We start from the raw sequence: 25664 nt of genomic DNA, 5'->3' as shown, positions 1-25664 counted from the left end.
TATCCTTTGGAGCAAATTTAAAGCCGACATAAAAAAAGGAAAAGGCTAAACCGTCACTTTCCTCAAGAAACAACAAGATCTGAAGCAATGTATTTATGAAATACTTTTACTTTTTATCTGTATTTTAAGACTGATTTTTTAGTTAAAGTTAAATCAGCGCACTGATCGGATCTTTTCCAGAGTTCAGTCTGGAGAAAAACGAGACGGTCTTTTAAATTAAAGGTAACGCGTAAATCAAAACATGCCATTTTCACTCACCTGCACAAACTCAGAAACCGGGCAGCTCTGCTCCCGGGTTGTTGATGGCGTTGTTTCACACAGCCAGAGAGCTACAGTACCAGGCTAACCGATTTAAACCCACTGATTATTTCCCACACCTCCACACCACTCGGAACTTATCGTGAATTAAAACACATCCGTCATTATCTTATTAATGTGACACAAACCCCAGAATCCCTCCAAACGCTACCGCTGCCAAGGTCTTTATGATTATAGACAGTGCCTCGCCAGCAGCTACAAATGTCAAAGTCACCTACCACTACCTCCACTGCTCAGCGGATTGTGAGTGGGGAGGGGGTCTCTCCCAGAGTTAAGGGTTCCGCCAAAGATCGTGTATACTCAAGATGTTCCTGCTCGATAGAAAAGCAGTAAGCATCTATATTTCCGATCAGCGGAAAAACGTTTGGTTCCTCGGTCTTCTGTTGAGTTCATGAACAATGGGGAAAAGGTGTATTTGAACTTTAAGACTGTTCAGCTCATTAAAATCAATGTATCAACAAGCACCTTTTTTTCTTCTTCAAATTAATGGAATTTGATATGATGCCCACCTTTGTTTTTATTTCCTGTTACTTCTGTATTATGTGTGTGATGAACTTTTCCAAGAATTGTCATCCTCCCAAACTGACTCCAAGAGCATGCAGAACAGTTAAGGTCAGTGATCATGATTCAATAAGAAAGACTAGGCAAAAATGGCACCGATGAGAGACTCCCGGGGCAAAAACCACTTCTGAACAAAAAGGACACAAAGATTCGTCTCACATTTGCCAACAAAAACACAGCTTCCCTTCCCAGATCCCTGAGATTTTTGTGGACTGATGAGACAAAAGCTGAACTTTTTGAGTCCCATTAAACCTGCTGTAAAACTAACACAGCATCTCATAAAAAGAACACTCAACAGTCAAACGTGGTGGTGGCAGTATGAACAGCTTTTTTGCTTCAGGTCCTGGAAGACTTGCAGTGATTGGTGAATCCATGAATTTTATTCTCTACCAGAAAGTCCTGGAGGAGAATGTCTGGTCATCAGATCATGCCCTGAAGCTCAGGGTGGACTTGGATTATGCAGCAGGACAATAATCGAAAACACAACAGCAAGTACACAACTAAATGGTTAGAAACAAAGAAACAATTTTTTTTAACCAAATGAAGTTTTTGGAGAGACAGTGTGTAACCGAGGACAAGGGATGAGTAAACGGGGCAAAGAAATAAATTGATCATTTATTTATTACATGAGTTATACATACAAATTCCCAGTCATTTCCAGACAGGACTTACAACACATCCTGCTGATATCCCAGCTGCACATGAGACTTACCACACAAACTGTGCGAAATAACACTGCAACCCGTCACACCCCGCTTAGCGACACTGCAATCGTGGCACACACTGCAAACAATTCGGGTCTCAGCGCAGCTGGGAATCAGTGCTATGCATGGCCTGCGATCTGGGAGATAAAGGGAAGTGGCACAAACAATTAAACAAAAAACAAAAAGGGAGGTTAGTCCGCCCTTACACAACTTACTTTCAATCAATAACCGCCTTTACGGCTGAACGGACTAACCAAAACAAAATTACAAATCAATCAAAAAAAGACAGCAGAGACAGCACAGCTGAAAAACACAAACAACATTATCAAGTAAAATATTACCCAATAAAATATCAATTTTATGAAACCATTCAAAATCATGAAGCTGAAACAAACACTCAATATACCTGCAATATTGATCAGTTTCCCTGCGCGCAGTCGATCTAGGGCTTGATCAATTCTTCTATTAAAATTCGTGGTCACACTAAAAAAGTCCAATGACATATTAAAAATAGGCACATGCAATAGCAAATGATCCAAACAAAAATGGCAAAAGTCTCTTACCGACAGTATACCCACTCGCACCTGGGTGAATTAATTGCCTCTGGTTTTTTCCACAGAAGAGCCAAAAAAACTTTTACTTTTTAAGCAGTTCCATATTGCATAATGTAACTTAAAATTATTAAATCACTTAAAAGTGATTTAGTGTAACTCAATTACACTAAATCACGTAAACACTTTGCTTTCTAACGTATTGTTTTTATTTTGTTGTTGTTTTGTTTTTTAGAGGCAGATCTATGAGCACCAACGTTACAATGAACACGACATTCAACCTAATTAGATACGTCTCAACACCACCGTGAGGGGTTCATCTCTCTCATTAACGATCTTTGTACTTCCGGTTCTCAGCTCCGTCCTCTCGCGGCAACTGCACGAACGCGCCAAAATAGGAAAACAGCAGGCGAGTCTGTGACAGGCGCAGACAAATCCAGCAGACAAAACTTTCTATTAAAGCGGCGTGTCTTCAAATGCGGCTTCACGCACACGTTTAGCTGTTTTATTTTAGTGTTTTGTACCCGGAACATCGCGATAGAAGATGGTTCTGCAGAACAGTGGACGCTACAAAGCGGACCGAGGACCGAGTGGGGATCCGGAAAACCAGTAAGTCCCAGCAGCTCTAACAGACCAAACGCTTCATAACACTTTCTTATTCAGAATATTAATGGATGACCGAGGACTGTCAGAATTTATTGTCACTGTTGTGTGCGTTTGAACCAGGGATGATGGATCCTCCTTATCGGCCCTCAAGCGGCTGGAGCGCAGTCAGTTCACCGACGAGATGGACGCTCGCTTCGGATTCGACAGGATGAAGGAGCCGGGAGAGAAAACGGGCTGGCTGATCAACATGCACCCCGTGAGTCCTCGCAGTGCGACAGTTTTTCCTTTCTGTCTGCTGCAAAATAAACACTTAACATTTATTTTTGATGCTCTGCATTTGTAGGCAGAGATCCTGGATGAAGACAAGAGGATGATCAGCGCGGTGGACTATTATTTTATACAGGAGGATGGAAGCAGGTTCAAGGTGTGTTTGGGGGGAAAGCAGAGCGCTGTAACGCAGCTTATTAAATGTCCTGCATTTTACATTTTCTCTCATGTGTTCTGTCTGTGCTGTAGGTGTCTCTGCCCTTCAAGCCATACTTTTACATTGCGACGAAAAAGGTAAGTTAGTGACTGTGATTATGCCAAGTGAACATTTTTTTTAAAAAAAGTAATAAATAACAAAATGTGTATGTCCAGAACTGCGAGAGAGAAGTCATCTCATATTTATCTAAGAAGTTCCAAGGAAAGGTGGCAAAGCTCGAAATTCTCCCAAAAGAGGACCTGGACCTGGTGAGAGTTTAAACTGACTTTAAGTTATCTAATAAATAAATAGTGAGTAAATAAATAAGTCAAATAAGTGTAGATAAATAAATATTTTCTATATTTATTTACACAGAATTAGTGAAGAAATAGTTGGTGGTTAATTAATGGATGATTTTTGACAAGAGCACCACCACAACACATTTTCACTCATTTAAAAATCTAATCTGTTTATGTATGCTCACCAGACACTTCATTAGATATGCCTCACTAGTACTGGGTTGGAAGGCTGGATGGATCCATGCTTTCATTTTGCTTATGTCAGATTCTGACTGAACCATCCAAATGTGGCATCAACGAGGTGTACTGCCACGTACTGGATATTTTCCCTTTTTTTTTTGGACTATTCTGTGTAAACTCTAGAGATGTTTGTGAAGGAACAACTCAGCAGATCAGCAGTTTGTGAAATACTCAGACCAGCCCGTCAGGCATGCCACGTTCAGAGTCTGTTAAATCATCTTTCCTCCACATTCTGATGCTCAGTTTAAACTTGAGCGGGCCGTCTTGACCACGTCTGCTTGTTTTTATGCATTAAGATGCTCCCATGTGATTGGCTGATGTGTTACAGTGAGCAGTTGATTACCTGTACCTAAGAAAGTGGCCAAGTGAGTGCACGCATTTAAGAAAAATCTAAAATATATATCCCCTTTACCACTGTGGCACTCTTGTCCTTAGTATTTAGTGTCCTTAGTATCAGTGTTTTTGAAGGTATCGTGAACAGGTTGCAGTATACTTCCCTATTGGCTGCTAGTGTTGACTTTGTGCAGCCACTCACATGCTGATTCTGCTGATCTGGTGTCTCCAGCCAAACCACCTTGTCGGACTGAAGAGAAACTACATCAAGCTGGCGTTCAACACCGTGGACGACCTCGTGAAGGTCAAGCGTGAGATTGCCCCGGCGGTACGTAAAAACAGAGAGAGGGAGCAGTCCAACGATGCCTACACCTCAATGTTGTCAAGGTATCACCGAACCTTCGTTAGATTCCTTTGATGTTCCGCCTGACGTTTCCAGCTTTATAATAACCCCCGACACCTTTTTGTCCTCTTAGTGCGCTATCAGGTGGCAACGTGACCTCAGTGGATGAAGACGGGATGTCAAAGAGTATTTCAGATCAGTTAGACAACATAGTGGACATGAGAGAGTATGACGTGCCCTACCATGTGCGTGTGTCCATTGACCTGAAGATCCACGTGGTAAGATCAACTCTATCAGGTTCCAGTGTTTTCCAGTGAGGTGTTCCTCGACACCTGTGCACCTGTGCGTGCTCTTCTTATCTTAACTGTCTTTATTTTTCAGGCTCACTGGTACAATGTTCGAAACAGAGGCAGCGCTTACCCGCCAGAGATTGTACGGAGAGACGATCTTGTGGAGCGACCGGTATCAGGATTTTGTTGTTTTAAGCCTTCCATCATTCATTCGGAGTTATACTGAAGTTTTGATTTATGTCGGGGCTTTTCTGTGAAACGTTGTTTCCCTGCAGGACCCTGTCGTTTTGGCGTTTGACATCGAGACCACCAAGCTTCCGCTGAAATTCCCAGACGCAGAGACGGATCAAATTATGATGATCTCCTACATGATAGATGGACAGGTAAGGTTCATTTGCGTTTGATTTTTCAAGTTATTGTTACGTTCCTGTTTGTAGTATCATCTAACAGTCCTTGTGTTTTCACGTAGGGGTTTCTGATCACAAACCGAGAGATCGTCTCTGAGAACATTGAGGATTTTGAGTTTACCCCCAAACCTGAGTATGAAGGGCCATTCACTGTTTTTAATGAGGACAATGAGGTATGTAGCCACTAACAATAAAGCATTGATGAATAATAGGCTGCTGTGTGTTTCTGTCAGTTTAATAACACGCTGTAACGGTTGCAGGCAGCTCTCATTCAGAGGTGGTTTGATCACGTTCAAGAAACAAAGCCAAACATCTTTGTGACCTACAATGGAGACTTCTTTGATTGGTAAGCCTATTTTCTGTTTCTGTAAAAGCCAGTTACTTACTTTAAAGGTGAAGTGGGTAGAATACATTACAGGCAGTGGCTGCAGTGAACACTTTTTATTATTTTTAAGTCCTTGGTTTCACTTCAGCTCGAGCAAAAGTGGCCCAAGCACCAGTTCTTTGTGACAATAGGCAGCTACGACATAATGATGAAGCTGTTAATAGTGAATTATTTAAACTGTTAAAAAGCTGATTATATTAGATATTCAATATTCTTATTCTGTTTGTTATGCTGATTACTTTTCTTGATCCTCCACCTCTCCTCATACTGTTTCTCTCTAGGCCTTTCATTGAGGTTCGGGCTGCCCTCCATGGACTGAGCATGCACAGGGAGATCGGTTTCCAGAAAGATAACCAGGGAGAGTACAAGGCCAGTCAGGCCATCCACATGGATTGTTTAAGGTGTGCAAAAGTTTTACACTCTTAAAATGATAAGCATACACTTTACCTCCACCAAGGAGGTTATGTTTTTGGTAACATTTGCATGCATCTCTTTCTGTCTGTAGCTTTATAACTTGGATACGATGAATCTTGTGTAATGTCTATTGTCAACACATAGAAAGCATTTTATAAAGATTTAAAATCTCATGTTTAACCACATTTTAACACATATAATCAAAGTAAATGTTATATGTAATGTTGGTTTTTCATATATCCAACTTCAAACCTCCTTATCCTGTATCAGGTGGGTAAAGAGAGACAGCTACTTGCCGGTGGGAAGCCACAATCTGAAGGCAGCAGCGAAGGCCAAACTGGGTTATGACCCCGTGGAGCTCGACCCAGAAGAAATGTGCCGCATGGCAACCGAGGAGCCGCAGGTGCAGAACTAAACTCCCGTCTTTATAAAATAAAAACCGGAATCATTTTAACGGGATGTTAACTTTCCACTTACTGTCTTTTCTCTTTCTTCCTGTCAGACTCTAGCAACCTATTCTGTGTCAGATGCCGTGGCCACATATTACCTGTACATGAAATATGTCCACCCCTTCATCTTCGCTCTGTGTACCATCATCCCCATGGAGCCCGATGAGGTTCGTCTATGGCGTGCTTTGCAAAAGATTAAGTAGAGTTCTCTTCTTTTTTTTTTTTAAAGTGCATTTTACTAATTACCAGTCTCTCTTTTCTTGCGTTGTTCACCTGTTTCAGGTGCTGCGTAAAGGTTCGGGAACGCTGTGTGAAGCTTTACTTATGGTGCAGGCCTTCCACGCCAACATCATCTTCCCCAACAAGCAGGAGCAGATCTTCAACAAACTGACAGACGACGGCCACGTCCTAGACTCCGAGACTTACGTGGGCGGTCACGTGGAGGCGCTGGAGTCTGGAGTGTTTCGGAGTGACATCCCGTGTCGTTTCAAAATGGTACAGTCTGCTCAATTCTCAGAGCTCACTCTTCATCAGCACTTGTTTGTTTTTGTTTTGTTTTTTAAACGTCGCTCTCATTTTTGATGTTGCAACAGAACCCGGCTGCATTTGACTTCCTGCTGCAAAGAGTTGAGAGAACGATGCGTCATGCCATCGAGGAAGAGGAGAAAATCCCTCTGGAGCAAGTCACTAACTTTAACGAGGTTTGTGGAGGAGGGGAGTTGCCTCTGTCTGTCTTTTTTAATAAGTTACTCAAGTTTTTTTCTGAGCTTGAAATTCAGAATTAACGCTGATATTTTCTCAGGTTTGTGACGAAATTAAGAAAAAGCTGACGTCCCTCAAGGAGGTTCCAAACAGGATTGAATGTCCCCTCATCTACCATCTGGACGTTGGGGCGATGTACCCCAATATTATTCTCACCAACCGCCTTCAGGTTATTACTTTATTAATCAAAAAATGCTCACAATCACATCTAGAAAAGCATTAAATTTAGTCTTTATCTTCTAATTTTGTAGCCATATGCTATAGTTGATGAGGCCAAGTGCGCTGCCTGTGACTTCAACAAGCCTGGTGCCACGTGTCAGAGGAGGATGACCTGGCAATGGAGAGGCGAAATCAGTAAGTTATCTTTGGATATTTGTACTCTGCTTTTAAGCGATTTGGGGGGGAAAACGAAACCTTTGTCTCTCGCTGTCTCTCTCTGCAGTGCCCGCCAGCCGCAGTGAGTTTCACCGCATCCAGCAGCAACTTGAGTCTGAGAAGTTCCCGCCACTGTTCCCCAACGGTCCACCTCGGGCTTTCCACACGCTCAACAGGGAGGAGCAGGCCAAGCATGAGAAGAAACGTCTTGCAGGTTCCTCTTTTCTTTTTGGCTCCTTATAGTAGACTTTGACTATAAGTAATGAAAATAGTGGGTTATCAGGGCTAAAGTTAGTCCTGACTTTATTTTTTTTAAATCAGACTATTGTAAGAAGGCCTATAAAAAGACACACGTCACCAAGCTGGAGGAGCGAGTTACCACCATCTGTCAGAGGGAGAACTCCTTCTATGTGGATACTGTAAGAGCTTTCAGAGATCGCCGTTATGAATTCAAAGGACTTCACAAGGTATTGTAGCTATTTGATCAAATTATACCTGATCTGTCTCATTTATGTATTTATTTTTTTTATAGTTACGTGCGGTAAAGGTTTTCTTTTCGGTGCTACCTTTGCTTTAGGTGTGGAAGAAGAAACTTTCATCAGCTCAGGACAGTGGAGACGCCGCTGAGGTGAAGCGCTGCAAAAACATGGAGATCCTGTACGAATCCCTTCAGCTCGCTCACAAGTGCATCCTCAACTCTTTCTACGGCTACGTCATGAGGAAGGGGTAGGAGCCGGCCGCGGTTTTCATCAATCATCACAGATCCACTTGCGCTGTTACCTGAGCTTTTCGCTGCAGTCAGTACTGAGTGCTGTTGACTTGATGCTCTGTTTTTTTTTTGTTTGTTTATTTTATGTTTCCATCAGGGCCCGATGGTACTCTATGGAGATGGCCGGCATTGTGTGTTTCACTGGAGCCAATATTATTACTCAGGCCAGAGAGCTCATTGAGCAAATAGGGTGAGTTGCATAATTCTTGCCAGCATGTTGGCTTTAATTGAGCTCACGCACTTTACAGTATATATTTTATGCTGCGGGTCAGTTTATTCAACTATAAAAATGCTGCAATAAATCTCCTTCTCTGTGACACAGGAGGCCTCTTGAGTTGGACACTGATGGTATCTGGTGTGTCCTCCCCAATACCTTCCCGGAGAACTTTGTGGTGAAGACCAGTAACGAGAAGAAGACCAAGGTGACTATCTCCTACCCGGGTGCCATGTTGAACATCATGGTAAAAGAGGGATTTACCAACGATCAGTACCACGAGCTGGTCGACCCCGCGTCCGTCACTTACAACATCAGGGCAGAGAACAGCATCTTCTTTGAGGTGGACGGACCGTATCTGGCAATGATCCTGCCAGCCTCCAAAGAGGAGGGCAAGAAGCTGAAAAAGAGGTAAGGAGATAATTTTGTGAAATGATTTGTGGCCTTCTTACAGGGTGTAATTAACAAAGGGAGTCGCCTTTCTTTTTAGGTACGCTGTGTTTAATGAGGATGGTTCTTTAGCCGAGCTGAAGGGTTTTGAAGTGAAGAGAAGAGGAGAGCTCCAGCTCATCAAGATTTTTCAGTCGTCTGTGTTCGAGGCTTTCCTCAAAGGAACTACTCTAGAGGAGGTCTACGCTTCAGTGGCCAAAGTGGCCGACTACTGGCTGGATGTACTTTACAGCAAGGTGCATATCTCTGATCAGGTTCTGATAACTAGGGTCTCCTGTAACAAGGTGTTTTTGTCATATTTCTGAATTGTATTGTTCAGCAATCGTTTATTAGAATAATTTTTATAGAAAATGCATAACAAAAAAACTCACTGGATCATTTCATGTGTGATGCAGGCTGCCAACATGCCAGACGCAGAGCTTTTTGACCTGATTTCAGAGAATCGGTCAATGTCTAGAAAGCTCGAAGATTACGGTGAGCAGAAGTCCACGTCCATCAGCACAGCTAAGAGGCTGGCAGAGTTCCTGGGGGATCAAATGGTGAAAGATGCCGGTCTGAGCTGTCGCTATGTCATCTCCCGAAAACCTGAGGGTTCCCCTGTCACAGAAAGGTTCGACAGTTGCCGCTAAAGTAGACTTATCGTACCGTACTGAATATGTTAGATGGTAAAGCAGGGAAACCTTTAGGCTGTAGCTACACTATAATTGGTAAGTTGCTACTGTGTGAGTGTGCGGTGCCTCGGTTGTCAGGTCTGGTTTAAAAAACCAAAACAAAAATGAAAAGATGATAACGTCCACAATGCTAATATTGAGACTTCAAACTTCAAAATCTGTCACATCAGACTATTGCAGCAATACCATATTTAAAAACTAGGCTACTGATTCGATAGGTTTCCTGGTGTTACACAGCACCAAAGACTTTTCTTGAGCTCGCTTTCCCATTTTTGAATATCCTTAGGAAACTAGCGATCTCTAATACGATCAGAAGTTAAAGCCATCGGCTCATTTTTGCTTCTGTGCATCAGGGCCATTCCTCTAGCCATCTTTCAGGCCGAGCCGAGCGTCAAGAAACATTTCCTTCGCAAGTGGTTGAAGATGCCCAGCTTGCATGACATGGACATCCGCTCTGTGAGTTTTAAGGGTAAAATTAAACGCGAATAACAAAGACAAAAATGTTCAAGTACTTTCATGTCATATGGTTTTTTGGTTCTTTCTTTTTTTTTCCAGATCCTTGATTGGAGCTATTACATAGAGAGGTTGGGTAGTGCAATCCAGAAAATCATCACCATTCCTGCTGCTCTGCAACAGGTAAAATGTTTAAAAAATAAATAAATAAACAGAAAACTTAAAACTAAATAATTAATTTAATTGATTAAGAAAATAATAATGGCACCTTCCACTTTTTATTTCCATAAGGTGAAGAATCCTGTTCCCAGAGTGAGGCATCCTGACTGGCTACACAAGAAACTCCTGGAGAAAAATGACATATACAAGCAGAAGAAAATTAGTGAGCTGTTTACCAGCGAGGGCAAGAGACAGGTAAGGTTAACCTCACAGTAAAGTGTCAACCACTAAGCCTTATTGTTGCACTCTAAATGTCTTCCTCGCTCTCAGATTGCCCATCAGCCTCTTGAAGCAGGTCCTGCTGCTGACATAGAGGATTTTGGGATGCCACCCAAACCCCTGCAGCCAGCTATCCTTATCAGCACTAAGCGGAAGCGGGCGTCACACGGAGACGACAGCCAGGTGGAGTCTCAGGATTTAGAGCTTACGCAGTCCTGGCGAGAGATCCTGGGACCGCCCCCTCCCACGGGAAAAACACGGGTAGGAAAGCAGAGGTTTCAGTATATTAAGCTTGAGACATTTTCATGCAATTCCAAATGCACTTGTAGTGCATTTGAATCCAAGACGTTCCAGCGGTGAATGTTAAAAGGTTCAAACAACTTTTTCTGTGTGCAGGAGGAACGTCAAGTTTGGCTGCGCTACCATAAGAAAAAGTGGGAGCTACAGCTGAAGCAGAGAAAGGAGAGGAAAAAGAGGAGGAGGCTGCTGGATGGGGAGGCTCAACCAGTGGGCGGAGGAGTGATCAGAGGTGGTCCCATCACAGGCCTGGGGAGCTTCCTCCGCAGAACAGCTCGCAGCATCCTCGATATGCCGTGGCAAATTGTCCAGGTAGTGCAGAGCGATCCTGTTATCATCCACAAATAATTTAATAATGTAAAGATATTGATCTTCTCTATTTTTACTCCTTCTTTTTTTTCTCAGATTGCAGAAACTAGTCACCCTGGTCTGTATAAGCTTTGGGCTGTGATTGGAAATGACCTCCACTGCATGAAACTCAACATCCCACGTGTCTTCTACGTCAATCAAAAAGTCCCAAAACAGGAGGAGGGAGCGACGTACAAAAAGGCACGCTACAAAAAAATGCATAAAATAATGCAATGACATCACTGTGACTATAGAAGAAGTTACCCAAAATAACTATCAGAGCTGTGTGATTACAGGTGAATCGCATGCTGCCTCGCTCCAACATGGTTTACTACCTCTATGAGTACTCTGTGCCAGAGGACATGTACCAAGAGCACATCAATGAGATCAACGCAGACCTCTCTGCACCTGACATCGAAGGAGTCTATGAAACACAGGTCAGTGTAATTTTTTACACTGCATAGTGTCCGTGTTATAACTGTATAGTACTGGAAACAGAACGCAGCGAGTCGTTTGTTTCAGGTTCCTTTGCTGTTTCGAGCTTTGGTGCAGCTAGGATGCGTGTGCATGGTCAACAAACATGTTGTAAGAGATATGGCCGGAAGGGAGGCTGACACGTTTGATCTGGAACATCTGGAGATGAGGTCGCTGGCCCAGTTTAGCTACCTGGAACCTGGTAAGAGTCATTCAGACACTTTAGATTTAAAAGTTTTGACAGCAGACTTTTGATGGTCATAAATGTCACAATTTAATATTTACTTTTTTTGAATATTTAGGTTGACCTAAATTATGACTTTTCCCTTTAGTGAAAAAGAAAACCGTTTCACTGCAATTACTTGTGAATTTTGATCTGCAACTACTATGTTTGCTTCTCAGGGAGTGTTCGCCACATGTATTTGTATCATCACAGCCAAGGCCACAAGGCTCTGTTTGGCCTCTTCATCCCCTCTCAGCGCAAAGCTAGCATCTTCGTCCTGGACACGGTAAGAATAATGGGCTTTCTTTGAGTGTCCTCTTTGTTTTAGTACCAGAGAAGAAGTCTGTTTTCCTCTCAGTACCATCATGACATTTAATTGCATTGAGAATAAAGCTCAGTTGTTGGCTTGCATTTTTTAGGTTCGAAGCAACCAGATGCCCAACTTGAGTAACCTCTACACAGCTGAACGCACGGCACTCCTGGAGAAAACGACGGAGGAGCTTCTGCCTCCGGAGAAACACAACTTTGAGGTGCGGGCTGAAAATGACATGAAGGCGATCTCACGTGCACTCCAACGAATACTCCTAAACTACAAGGTAAAATAATCTGGTTATATTTAACATTTTTATTACTTTTTAATCTTTAAGTTTCATGCGACTAAATTTGCAAATGCCTGCTTTGTTTGTTGCTGTTGACAGGAGGAGCGCCGTGGGCCCACCCTCATCGCAGTGCAGTCAAACTGGGAGTTGCGTCGATTGACGGCCGGGATGCCGGTGCTCGAGGAGTTCCCGGTCGTTCCAGTTCATGTGGTTGATGAGATCAGCTATAATGTGTTGGACTGGCAACGGCTCGGTGCCCGGCGCATGATCCGCCACTACCTCAACCTGGACAGCTGTCTGTCACAGGCTTTTGACATGGCCAGGTATGATCTGCATGTTTCTGCTGAGTTTCCCTTCACACATAAGGTTGTTCCAGACGGAGAGGAAGATTTTTTTTTTTTTTTTTTTTTGTAAGAGGACACTATAAACGTCTTACATGCTAACTTTGTGGTTGTAGCCTCTAATAAAAGATTTATCCAGGCAGCAGAAATTGTTGTAAAACATTTTCAAGCACTTTTGAATTGTTCTTTTACTTTCAGATATTACCACTTACCTGTGGGGAACTTGCCACAGGATGTGTCCATCTTTGGCTCAGACTTGTTTTTGGCAAGACATCTACGGAAGCACAACCACCTGCTATGGCTTTCACCCACATCCAGGCCTGACCTGGGAGGAAAAGAGGCTGATGACAGCCGTCTGGTGATGGAAAATGATGACAGAGGCTCTGTGGAGATCAATGCTCAGGGATGTTATTCAACAGGTACAAAAAAAAAAGGAAGAAAAAGGAAATCACTAGAGGGATTTTTGAAGTCTGTCTTAATCATCATCTTTCGTGCAGCATGTGTGGAGTTGGACCTGCAGAGCCTGGCGGTGAACACCATCCTCCAGTCTCAGCATGTCAACGACATGGAGGGCGGAGCCAGCCTGGGCGTCAGTTTTGATGTGATCCAGCAGGCATCTTTGGAGGACATGATGTCAGGAAACCAGGGAGCAAGCGCTCTGGCTAGCTACGATGAGACAGCTCTCTGCTCCAACACCTTCAGGTGTGTAAACTTCTGTGTTTGAGCGCAGGATTTGTGTTTTGTGTTTTGCTCAAACCACAATTTTCATTGATTAATTTTTCTGGGTTCTCTGAGCAGGATCTTAAAGAGCATGGTGGTGGGATGGGTCAGGGAGATCACACAGTACCACAATGTGTATGCAGACAACCAGGTGATGCATTTCTACCGCTGGCTGCGCTCCCCCAGCTCGCTGCTGTATGACCCCGCCCTGCACCGCACCCTGCATAACATGATGAAGAAAGTGTTTCTGCAGTGAGTGCCAAATCCTTTATACTTCAAAAATGAAATCTGAAAGCTTTCTTTTGAAATAATGGTAAACTCTACATCAGTAGGACTTCACCACTAAGAGAAAGCCCTGGTATTTTTAGGTTGTTGCTGTTGGTGTTGTTTGTGTTTTTGTTTTTTACGTTTTAAACGTAAAACTTTATTAGAAAATTTGACGATGTGAACTCTGATTCATAATAATGCTTTCAGTTTCCATTTATCCAGACCTCATTCTCGCATTCTGGCCTTAGGTTGGTTGCAGAGTTCAAACGTCTCGGCTCGACTGTGGTGTACGGAAACTTTAATAGGATCATTCTGTGTACTAAAAAACGCAGGATTGATGATGCCATTGGCTATGTTGAGTATATCACCAACAGGTCAGTGTTTTTTAAATTCTCCAGTCTGATCTGGGATGACCAGAGTTTTAGTTTTCACATGTTTTTATTTTCAAAATCAGAATGAATCCCAGTGAGAAATTATTTTGTTTCAATACACAAATTTTGTTTATAAAACAATATATACAATTGAGGCCCTAAAAGTGCCATGTTAAATTTAAATTAAATATTCTAAAGTTAAAACAGTACTTTAACTGTATAGACAAGATGTAAGTGAAAATAGTCCAAGTGTCAATACACTTAATTTTGAACATTTGATGGCAACAGGTAAGAATTATGTCTTTATTTGCAACCTCACAGAATAAACTCCAGCTGTAACATTAGTGCATCACATCACTGGAAATTGAATGTATTTTCTTGATGATGCAGAAAATGTAATTATGTTACATTTGATCTTAATCTGCTGCTAAGTTTGTTTGATTTTTAGCTGATAGAAAACTGATAATAAAATTGATCGGTTCCATTTTTGTAGGCTGTTAACATCATTTATCAATAAAATTCATTCCCTCTGATTGGATCACAAACTAAAGTGATTTTGCACGTCTCCTTTAGTAAACTACTGGAGAAAATCAGATCCAATCAGATGTAAAAATGCATGCATGTGTTCACAGCTGTTGGCTATTTTGACATATTAACAATAGTATATTAGTAAAATGATGCATGATGCAAAGCAAGAGCCAGAACACTAAAACCAGAAAAACAAAAATAATCTATTAGAAGAGCGAGACGGCAGGGATTGTTGTGGTTTCCATCAGCTGAAGTGATTTCTGTAAATTAAACCCAAAATGGGAGAACTGCCCATTAAAATAATGGATGTGACATTTAAATATTGACTTTATGACAAAATATGAATATAAAATCAATATTGCTACTCAGAGATACATACCTCCTGGGATTTTGGTTCTTGAAATATTGTTGTGGTTTTTTTCCCTGGTTTTCTGAAAGTATGTGACTAAAATAAGCACCAATACCTTTTAAATGTTTGACTTTTATTGTTTACAACTTTTGAAAGTCTAATTTCCTGTTTCCAGTCTTTTACGTGTAACCACAACATCTCACATTTCTAACCGTTTCTCTTCTAGCATCCATTCCAAAGAAATTTTCCACTCTTTGTCCATCTCCTTCTCGCGGTGCTGGGAGTTCCTGCTGTGGATGGACCCTGCCAACTATGGTGGCGTGAAGGGCAAACTGCCCTCCAGCGTCATGTATGGAGAGGTACTGCCAGATGCTGGAGGTTTCTTCCTGTTAAAAGCGAGCTTTTTCTTCCCACTGTCGCCAAGTGCTTGCTCATACAGGGATGTCTGATTGCTGGGGGTTTGGGGTCTTTATCTTACAAACTACAGCACCTTGAGGCGACTCTTTTTGCGATTAGGCCCTGAACTGAATCCATCTCCAATGTTGTTGTTTTGTTTTTTTGTAGGAAGGAGCCCAACAGAAGAAAACCAGACAAGAGGAGGGGGATGAGGATGGCAGTGAGGATGAAGATGAAGAAAATGCTGAGGAGGAGGACGGAGATGGAGAGACGGATGAAGTAGAGGATTTGATTGAGAGTAACTGGAATATCATGCAGTATCTTCCTCAAACCGCCTCCTGTCAGAAGTACTTCCTCATGATCGTCTCAGGTAAAAGAAGGAAAATCTCCCAACATTCTTTTTCTTTGCTTTCTAAGTTACTAACTCTCAAAACACCTTTACCTTGCCAGCGTACATTGCAGCGGTCTATCACAGTATGAAAGAGGAGCTGAGACGTAACGGCCCAGGAGCAACACCAGTAAAGAGACGTGGCAACAGCCAGGCTTCCCAGCAGGCAATTGGGGATCTGAGTGCACTTCCTGGTAAGAAGCTGATCAGGAAGCTGTTGTATGTGCTAAAGACGTCTGTTGTATTTCTCTGGGACTGCAGATTACGCTCAGCCGAGTGTTTAATGTTTACGGCTTTAAAAATTCTCTTCCACAGGAATGATCTCCTTCTCCCAGGAGTACGTGTCCAGCGAGCTGACACAGAACATTTTCACCATCACTCAGAAAATCCAGAAGAAGGTCACTGGTACCAGGAGTGTTACCCACACCTCAGAGATGTTCCCCATCCTGCCTGGGTCACACCTTCCACTCAACAACCCAGCACTGGAGTTTATCAAATATGTCTGCCAGGTAAAAAAAAGAAAAAAAAAGAAAAGAAATCTGCTCCTTTTTTTTTTTCCTCAGCGGTTATTTATATTTCCCCCATCCCTCCCTTGTTTAGGTTCTTTCACTAGACGCCAACATTGTAAATCAGGTGAACAAGCTGAAGAGAGACCTCCTACGTCTTGTGGATGTTGGAGAGTTTTCAGAGGAAGCCCAGTTCCGTGACCCGTGTAACTCCTACATCCTGCCAGAGGTTATCTGTCACCACTGCAATTTCTGTCGGGACCTTGACCTCTGCAAGGACCCGTCAGTGGCACAGGTAAGAGTACAATAACTCCTGATAATCACATTTCGAAACTGTGAAAGTCAGAAATCTAAATGAGATAAACTTGTTATCTTTTCCTCAGGATGGTTCAGTTTTGCCTCAGTGGTTCTGCTCCAACTGTCAGGCGCAGTATGACACCGAGTCTATTGAGATGGCTCTGGTAGAAGCTCTGCAGAAGAAACTGATGAGCTATACGCTGCAGGATCTGGTGGGTAAAATAGTGCTCAGTATATCAAAACACCTGGCAAAATTTAAGCAATGAAATGATAAAAAAAAAATGCACTCACTACTTCTGGTTGTTTGTTTGTTTGTTTGTTTTTCTTAAAAAAGCAAAGTTTTCCTGGCAGTAAAATCTAACTTGCATGCTTTTTGACAGCCCATTTTCCAGAAGGTGCCTCACAGGTTTTGTTCAATTTCAGGTGTGTAGCAAATGTAAGGGAGTGAAGGAAACCAACATGACCCTCTACTGCAAATGTGCTGGAGACTTTGACCTCACCTTCCCAGCCAAGGTTCGTACTTTGAAGCACACGGCACCATTCTGTTCAGCGTTGAACGCATATTATTGACACTGCTGTTTTTGGTCTGTTTACAGAGCTTCTCTGAGCAGATCACGGTGTTTAGGAACATAGCATCCCACTACAACATGAGCTTCCTGGAGGAGACCATAGGCTGGCTGCTCGTTATGAGCCCTCAGATCAACCAGGGTGTTCACTGAATATGAGCTTCACTGACACTTCCTTCACTCCATCCAAATCAGGAAACAGAGTGCTGAAATTCATTTTTGAGTTTTAGCAAACTTCAGCAGCATCGGTCTCTGCTTTTTGCTGTGTGATTGTGTAACCAAGATGATTCCCCTGTAAATATGTTTAGATTGTATTAGTTATGCATGTGTATGAAGATCTTCACTGATAATAAATGTGTTTTTCATGTGTCTTGGTCTGCTTGTGATTGCTGCAGTTCTGTATTTTTCCTAAATTACATCTACTCTGTCGTTACGCTGTCTCAGTTTTCTCCTCCCTCCCTCGGCTGCTAATGTGTCTGCTGTAAATTGCGCACAGCTTCAATTACATGACCTGCATCCACTCTAATTTCTTCTGCTGTGAAACGTGACTAATGTTGCCTCATTGCATGTTGCGTAATCTTTCATTGTTTCTTTGGTTTGGCGACAGTGAAGAAGACTTTGACAAATCTAACTTCCTTTTTTTTGTTGAGCAAATTTGAACCTTGCAGACTGAAAAAGATGAATTTCTGGCTGGTTGGAAATTGGTTTTTTTTTTTTTTTTTTTTTGTCGTTATCCCATATGGGAAATATGTATCTGGTAGTGAACGTTATGTATGTCTGCTTTAGAATTGCCTTAATCCACACATCCCCTTCACTTTAAGTTCATTGTTTCACAGATGACTCACGTTACCTCCTGGTGGGCGTCTCCCAGACAAGTAATCACATTTCAGACTTAACTGCTGTACAATCAGATTCACTTCTTTGAGGTTCTCATAGACATGCTCTGCATGTATGTTGATAAAATGAAATGATGAGAGCAATTTTGTGCTCTTAAATGACTTATTTGCATCAGGATCTCAGCAAATGTTACATTTAGTTAGTATGGTTTGTCAGACAAATTACAAAAAGCTATTTAAGCTGTATGCTGTGAATCTTCACAATTTTTTTTTTTATATGGTGCAAGTCTACAGTTTCCAAAATGAAGTGACTTTCTGCCAACCTTCATAGCAGATATTGATCATTCAACTTGAGTCTTAAATTTTTGTGGGTTTTTTTGTTGTTTTAAACCACTGACATCTGTATTGCTCCTTGGCAACCAGATGGATTCACACTTCCCCACAATCTTGTTACAGGAACCATTTTATGGGAAATGTCTGCATTATTCGATTACTGTTCATTGCCCTCCTTGTGTTTCTCCTGGTAGTTTCCTCCTGTGTGCTGAGCACATCAGACTGAAAGAAGGAAATGAATCAGAGCCTTCAGATGCTTCAGTTTTATCTTTGTCACAATTTCATGATTTTGTTTTTCCTTTTTAAAAAGTCCCACCAGTCTTTATGTTTGAACCAAGTTAAAGGTTATTTATTGTTGGATTGAATGTCTACAATACATCGACATATGCTGTATGGTTTTTATTTTTTGGTAGCACTTTAGAATAATGCCATACTATCAAACATTATTAAGGTATTAGCAAGTGACCAAATTCATCATTTACATAGCATTACTCCTCCTTAGTATGGCCTTTATAAATACTGATATATTATTATGACTATGATTATTACTAGCAGTGATGTGGTAGCAGTGATAGCTGTGCATGATGGATAAACATCTGTATTTATAAACGGCATACTAAGGAGAAGTAATGACATACAAATGATGAATTAAGCACTTACTAATGTTTCCTAGTGTGGCGTTGTTATAAAGTGCTGCCAGTCTTTTTCTCATGACAGTGTACTGAAATGGTTTCCTGTTTTCAAAATAAACACATTCTCTATATGCTGTTAATATATTCTGAGGTCGTGTCAAGTTAAAGAGAACTAACTGTCTTATGCAAAGATTTCCACAGGGATCTCTTTCTTTTGCCCGTTTTTATCCCCACTAACATCAGCACAGTGTCAAAGTGAGCTGTCACTGACACCTGAGATGCAGTTGCTGTTTGCCACAGTTGGTGGTGGGGAGTCCATGCACTTGGCCAGCGAGGACTTTGGTCACAGCGGTACGCCGTCTGACAGGTCAGAATGGTTTGAGCCGAAGCTGTTGATGTAGCTGAGCTCTGTGGGTATGGGATTTGTGGGCTCCTTGATCACCTGTGAAAGGCAGAAGATGTTATTAGACAAACATCTCACAAAATAGTCCCTAAAAATAAGAAAACAGTCACCAAAACACAGCTATACAGTTGTATGATTTGTGCCTGGAGCAAAGTAATGAAGCCAGTGAGTTTCACAACGTGTGTTAGAGTCTCATGGTTATTGTCCATAAAATGACAAATGTAGCCCTGACTTTGACCACAGTTAAAGTGAAGACCCATTAGCTGACCATTAAGTCTATGCTTGATTAAATCTTGAACAATATTGTAGGAGCAGCGATTCTTGTGAATTGTGAAAAGATATACAACAGACGCCTCCCCATGACCTCAGCTCATCAGTCCTTCAGGCTGATGAGCTAATAATTGACAGCATTCTCCACAAGACCTGGAGACAAACTAGATTTCTTCTCTGGATGGACGATTTCATTCTATTTATAAAAGTCTTCTACTGGATATAGAAGCAGATTCACAAAAACAAATGAAACTGAGTTGCGTTTAATGAATAACGCTCTCTTTTTTTTTTACTCACTTCATCAAACTTTCTCTCACTGTAGACTTCATTCTTGTCGATAAATGTCAGCATGATCCAGTCGCAGATTATTGTGCACTACAGAGAGGGGAGATGAAGCAGAATAACAGTTACACTAATTGAACGGTGCCGCTTTAATGTCTCAGGATAAAAACAAATTAGTCAATACTCACAATCCCAACAGAAGTCATAGCAGTCACTGTGCTGATGATGGTTGGAATAGGACTAAATTTACCAGCCTGCACAAAAATGACACACAGTTGTTATGGAGTTGTACATCTAGATAGATAGATTTTTTCTTTGTTCCCACACTCAGTAGACTGAAGCACTTGTTTATAGGGGGTCCTCTGATTGTTGCGGTGTTCCCTGTATTATTGTAGAGTCTTTAGCTTACAGCACGTTGAGGTGACTGTTGTTGTGATTTGGCACAAATTGAATTGAAATATTGGGGGGGAAAAATCGTAGAAAATTGAAAATGTTTGTAATACTAAAGAGTTAATTCCTAATAAACAAAAAAAAACATAACATAAAAAAATATATTTTGATAGATACAACAATAAGCAGGTCTAAAGTAGAATCTACTCACATGTCCATGAACTATGATGTCTAGACGGATACCAAAGGCCTTGATTAGTGTCCGAGTTTCTTCCCCATCCTTACTGTAATATTTGGCAAACCTGTAGAATTACACATAAATTATTACAACAAGAAAAAAAAAAAACAGGTGAGCACAGCAGAAGAGCGTTTTAAAGACTGTTTTAAAAATAAAGTATAAAAGTCAGCGTTGGACGCCGGTGCTAACCTGTAATAATAACCAGCGTCGGGCAGATCCTTTCGGAGGTCAAGGCGACGGAACGAGTATGTGGGTTTACAGTGTGAGGGATCCAGATCCAAGTTACACTTCCAGTTGATGAAAACACCGATCACTCCTCCCTGAACTCAGACAGCATGACAGTAGTCATTTTTAACCCTCGTGGGTGCCATTCTTAAGACATCATGTAAACAGCAATAGCCCAGGAGAAGAATATAAAGTATTCAAACTTTATCAGTAACACAAATGAAATACGTGCCTGAGTACTTTCTGGGCAAATCCTAAAATTAATCTTGGGAAAATTCAAACACCAAGACACCAATCAGATTAGAATTAACTAATGAGAAATTTGTATAGAGACGGCACAAACCATAATGATATTACCACATAAGAATCTGCAAAACTATAAAATAAGTTTCATATTTACTGAAGTGTTACAATAGCTGATTTGGGACAAATTGCAAGAATGGCCTTTCTGTCTAAGTTTTATATGTCTATTTTATGTCTATATGAATTTTATTTATAGAGACATAAATTTATTCTAATTTCTATTGTAATTCTAAGATTTGTTCTAATTTTAGATTGCTGGCTGGGGATTGATGTTGATCCACACATTTTTAAATGAGAAACACTCTCCACAAATGAAATATTGTGAACACCATGCAGTGCAGGCATCATACTCACGGTGTTACAGAGCTCACTAAAATTCTCCCTCGCTTGTGCTGCGATGTATCCCAAGCGGAAGATGGGACAGTAGGGGTCACGCTCCTCATCATAGTGACACTTATTCAGGTATCTCTTAATGTCTCGCTTGTTTCGGGCATCCTTAATGTTTCCCCTGCCAAAGACAAGAACATCAGTATCTGCAGCTTAAATGTCCAGAAGTATTAACTTCTATGTGACCCTACCTCAGCACTTTAAATTTGGGGAAGTGGATAGAGTTCCTGATGAACACTGTGAAATTGATGGCCTCCTCTAATGGTGGTTCTCTGTTGAAGACAGCAAATATTTAACATTTCCTTAAAGTGACCTTGAAGTGGTTCTTGCATCTGGTTCAGGTTACACAATTTGTTTGACTGGTTTGGTCATCATTTGGTCAAAGTAGTGACCAAGCAACTGATAATATCTTGTCTCCAAGGAAGCACAGTCGATCTGTTTTCTCACATAGAGAAGGTTCTTGGTTCTTTCATAAAGCCCAAAATATGTGAACTTTATTGTGTTTTACTCATGTGGATGTGTCTTGATGACTAGGTTTTTTTTCCAAGCTGTATTTAATGATGACTTAATATTTAATGCTTTACTAATTTTTCTGCTTTGCCACCTGTCTTTTTGTCAAAATCATGCATCAAGCCAAATCTCTTGTAAATTTTACTTTTCACTCTTGCTGCTATCATAATCACAAATCACCTCTGACACCCTCCACCCTGCCTGCACTCTCCTCTTCGCCTCTCTTGTGCACTGTGGATTTAAATGTTTTTAAACAGGTTTTTAAACTCATCTTACTTCACTACCTCTCCTCCTTGCAGCTTCACTGTAACATCTGTTTCCCTCATTTACACACGCATTCTGTTTGCTTCCACTGACTTTAATATCTTTTTTCTCCAGAGCATACCTCCACCTCTTCAGGCTCTTTTCCACCTGCTGCCTACTCTGAGCACAGATCACAATGCCTTCTGTGAACATTACAGTCCACAGAGACTCGTGCCTGACCCTATCTGTCGGCCTGTCCACCACTGCAAACAAGAAAGGGCTCAGAGCCAATCCCTGATGTAATCCCACCTCCACTTTAAAAACATCTGTCACTCCTACCACACAACTCATCCTATATATTCTTCACCGGCCTCTCAATTCCTGAAGACTACTAAAAGAAATTACAAGAAAGCTTGGCTGAGTGTGTTCAGTAAATATTGACTTTCAAGCTTGTTAGGACTGTACCATTTTGTTTTTGCCTTCATTTCCATGTATGTTTGCACATGTTTTAATAAATCGCTGCACCAATTCGTATTTTATTTCATGTTAGTTTCCCATGTTTTTGGATATTTAGGCTCAGTTTGAGTCTGTTTAGAACTTATATGGATTTTTAGAGCAATGCATATATACCTGACATGATGCTGATGATTCTGTAGCACCCATCTTACCGTACTACAGCGTATTCCTCAATCGGACACCAGCTTTGTATCTCACAGGTTTTAAAGGTGTGGTTGTAGTACTGAACACATCTGCCCGTCCTTCTGCCTGTAGGAAAGTGTTTGAAACAAAGGGTGGCAAATGCAAACCAAAAAAGGCATGAAGAAAAATTAGATGAGAAGTGAAAACATTACCGTGGCCACTGAAGTTGACTTCCCCTTCAACGCAGTCAGAATCGGTGGTGCAGTTGGCATTGGCAACATTAAAATGCTAAAGTGAATAGAGAAACATGTCAGTGATGGGAGGGAAAAGGTGTCTTTGTTACTCAGTAGATTTTAGTTGACCTCTCACCTCAGCACAGGTGCCTTGTCTCTGATTGAACGTGAATTCTCGTCTCAGTATTGTGCTAATCACATCGCCACCCTAAACAAAAAGGGGAAAAAAAGACTTAAAGTGGTTAACTCAAGCATGAGCTATGCAGCACAAGTTTAATGAAGAAATCACCTCTGAGGGTTGGGCATACTCCACAGTGTCCAGGATCTCATCTCCATGAATTGCTGAGCCTTTCATGAGAGTATAAATAGAGCTCTCTGGACGGGTTTCGCTCTCTTGGTATGCTTTCTGACTTATAAAGACATACCTTCAGGATGATAGAAGAGACAGCGGTAATATCACATTTTCTACCATGATGTCAGTTTTTATTGGAGGTGTCATGTTACACTGGATCTGCTCAGCCCTCTTTGCTGAAGCCAAGAAAAGGTGATGATGTACTTTAATTCAGGGCATTTCGTTTATTTCAAATCTGAAACACTTTACATCTGTTCTCCTTGGATAGCATTTAAATCTCTGATAATATAGAGAGGGGATGAGCCACACTCAGTTGGATTGTTGAATTTTATGCTGTTAATTGCAAATGAGATGCATTTCCTCCCCACAAAACTGCACTACATGAGTTCAAATTTAAAGCCGTAGTGTATTTATTTTATCTGCATGAATATTATTCATTAAAAATTTTACTGTAATTAAATTTAAAAGAACCAACAGATCTAACAGAAAAAATGTAGAAAAGACAAAATAAACCTTTGAATTTCATATATTGTCCACACACCTGGTCATTAGACATGCAAAAGTACAAACATGAAGCTTACCATATGAAATAAGTGATCACAAGAAACTGAACACCCCTGTAAATTACGCCAAGAGTTCTGTTCTTAACCACCATCACCTTGGGGGTCTCATAGTCCCAAAAGCCATGAATATACTCCTTCAGGAAGTTATGTAGCCCCATGATGATTTTATGGCACGTTTCCGTCATATCCTCAGATGTTCTTGTGAAGTCTTACGATTGAATCTGTATATTTAGCTTTAAATATCTGTCATTGTGTCTTTTTCTCCGCTCCAGCCTGCATTTCTCTCAAGCATCCCTGGCACCAGCGAGTGAACAAGAGAGTAGGGGGTGGGGTCCTGATGTGGTTGAAGGCAGGCTTCGTTTTTTTTTTATGCCACTCTATTCTGATAAATCAGCTTTATGCCTGGATCAGCTTCTCCCTGTACAAGACTCTTTTAACTTTCATTTTCTTGTTATTAGTTTTTTTATCTTTCTTTTTTTTTAAATAATGGCTTACTTTGCACATAAACAGTTTTTAAATTGTCGATTTTAAATTGAAATGACTGGCTTTGACCCCTGTGTGTTGGTCTGGATGTTTATGGTCAACTGTCAAACCTGCAGAAAGGTATGATGAAAAAAGGGATGCCAAAGAAGTACAATAACCTGTCCATACCTAAGGTCTTAGAAACTGCCAAGCAAAGACTCGCAGCCTTGGGTAGCTGCTTGGAAAGGTATACCAGAAAGACTGAAGCCAGGAGAATAAACCATCCAAGGCACTCTTAGTGGCAGGGAAACAATATGAGAACAACAGCCCCACCAATGCTGGAGACCTAGCAATACTGGAAGACCATGTGGGGGATGGATGCAACCTATAGCAATAATGCTCAGTGGCTAGTAGTAGACATCCGAGAAAGGGTCTTAAGCATGAAGATTTGGACAGCACCAGGCCTTGACATGATACACAGATACTGACTAAAGAAGCTAGAAAGCCTCAAGAAAGCCTCTGACTCAATGACTCACACGTGGATCCTGGAATGCCTAGAACTGTACGAGTACTTTTACTAATCAATCAGAGCATTCGGAGTGCTTTATACAGCATCCTTCATTGACCCATGCACACCCATTAATACAAGCCCTTTTTCTATACTTAAGTGTTTTCTATCTAACATTCACACTTGGATGGATGCATTGGAGGTGTTAATATCTTGCACAAGAATATTTGGTATGCAGTCTGGAGCAGCCAGGGATCAAACAACCAAGAATCCAATGAGTAGGTACTCTAGCTTCTGAACTACAGCCAACCCTGTACATCAGGAAGGTGCCAACAAATGACCATGTGCTTAGCAAACACTTCAGGCATCAGAAACATGAGAAAGAAGAAGAGCAAGAAGGGGAACCATCATGGAAGGACAGGCCCCCGTACAGTATGTACCACCGGCAGATAGAAGAAGTGTCTATTATCAAGAAATCCAACCAATGGCTGGATAAAGCTGTACTGAAAGACAGCACAGAAGCACAAATCATGGCAGCGCAGGAACAAGCTGCAAGTACAAGATCCATAGAAGCCATGGTGTACCACACCAGCCAAGACCCCAAGTGCAAGCTGTGCAAAGATGTCCCTGACACAATCCAACACATAACACCAGGGTGCAAGATGGTAGCAGGTAGCGCATGCATGGAAT

General features: G+C 41.4%; 3 protein-coding genes across 6 annotated transcripts in view; 1 reads left to right on the top strand and 2 right to left on the bottom strand.

Annotated features, from left to right (window-relative positions):
- Positions 1–545, bottom strand: part of acacb (acetyl-CoA carboxylase beta) — a 28234-nt gene extending 27689 nt beyond the window's left edge. For all 4 annotated transcript variants that reach the window (XM_086314232.1, XM_086314235.1, XM_086314234.1 and 1 more), the window contains exon 1: positions 259–545. The gene's annotated coding sequence lies outside the window, so the exon portion shown is untranslated. The remainder of the gene's footprint in view (positions 1–258) is intronic.
- Positions 546–2500: 1955 nt separating this feature from the next.
- pole (polymerase (DNA directed), epsilon) lies at positions 2501–19085 on the top strand. Its single transcript, XM_086314230.1, has 48 exons — positions 2501–2743; positions 2861–2996; positions 3084–3164; positions 3257–3301; positions 3380–3472; positions 4308–4462; positions 4552–4696; positions 4800–4880; positions 4984–5091; positions 5178–5288; positions 5376–5461; positions 5782–5901; positions 6185–6317; positions 6417–6530; positions 6646–6858; positions 6957–7064; positions 7166–7294; positions 7377–7479; positions 7568–7714; positions 7822–7967; positions 8078–8226; positions 8367–8459; positions 8592–8894; positions 8974–9169; positions 9329–9543; positions 9958–10060; positions 10160–10240; positions 10349–10471; positions 10547–10756; positions 10892–11104; positions 11198–11341; positions 11437–11577; positions 11663–11816; positions 12017–12123; positions 12257–12433; positions 12536–12759; positions 12976–13196; positions 13275–13479; positions 13576–13749; positions 14013–14138; positions 15239–15371; positions 15577–15778; positions 15859–15990; positions 16112–16305; positions 16397–16597; positions 16686–16811; positions 17023–17112; positions 17196–19085. The coding sequence occupies exons 1-48, from the start codon at positions 2679–2681 to the stop codon at positions 17316–17318; spliced, it is 6879 nt and encodes a 2292-aa protein (XP_086170356.1). The 5' UTR covers positions 2501–2678; the 3' UTR covers positions 17319–19085.
- p2rx2 (purinergic receptor P2X, ligand-gated ion channel, 2) lies at positions 18650–24522 on the bottom strand. The gene is made up of 12 exons (XM_086314231.1): positions 24023–24522; positions 23379–23514; positions 23226–23297; positions 23069–23144; positions 22886–22982; positions 21656–21736; positions 21432–21585; positions 20739–20869; positions 20523–20613; positions 20110–20175; positions 19937–20014; positions 18650–19408 (listed from the first exon to the last, which is right to left on the bottom strand). Exons 1-12 carry the CDS (start codon positions 24187–24189, stop codon positions 19310–19312), a joined length of 1248 nt encoding a protein of 415 aa, XP_086170357.1. The 5' UTR covers positions 24190–24522; the 3' UTR covers positions 18650–19309.
- Between the last annotated feature and the right edge of the window lie 1142 nt (positions 24523–25664).

This window comes from Aulonocara sp. 'chitande type north' Nkhata Bay, linkage group LG12 (genome assembly GCF_057382095.1).
Source record: "Aulonocara sp. 'chitande type north' Nkhata Bay isolate Kocher_YH1m ecotype deep benthic linkage group LG12, A_spYH_male_GT1.1, whole genome shotgun sequence".
Lineage (NCBI taxonomy): Eukaryota > Metazoa > Chordata > Actinopteri > Cichliformes > Cichlidae > Aulonocara > Aulonocara sp. 'chitande type north' Nkhata Bay.
The sequence above is the reverse complement of the archived record's forward strand: the minus strand, read 5'-3'. Positions and strand labels throughout refer to the sequence as shown.

Bases quoted from the DNA above. Each gene is read 5' to 3' on its own strand.
- pole (XM_086314230.1), top strand. From the start codon at position 2,679: ATGGTTCTGCAGAACAGTGGACGCTACAAAGCGGACCGAGGACCGAGT. The intron at 14,139-15,238 runs GTCAGTGTTTTT...TTTCTCTTCTAG, and splicing joins GTTGAGTATATCACCAACAG to CATCCATTCCAAAGAAATTT. The intron at 15,991-16,111 runs GTAAGAAGCTGA...TCTCTTCCACAG, and splicing joins GGATCTGAGTGCACTTCCTG to GAATGATCTCCTTCTCCCAG.
- p2rx2 (XM_086314231.1), bottom strand. From the start codon at position 24,189: ATGACGGAAACGTGCCATAAAATCATCATGGGGCTACATAACTTCCTG. The intron at 23,515-24,022 runs GTAAGCTTCATG...ATCATCCTGAAG, and splicing joins GTGATCACTTATTTCATATG to GTATGTCTTTATAAGTCAGA. The intron at 21,586-21,655 runs GTAGGGTCACAT...TGTCTTTGGCAG, and splicing joins CCCAAATTTAAAGTGCTGAG to GGGAAACATTAAGGATGCCC.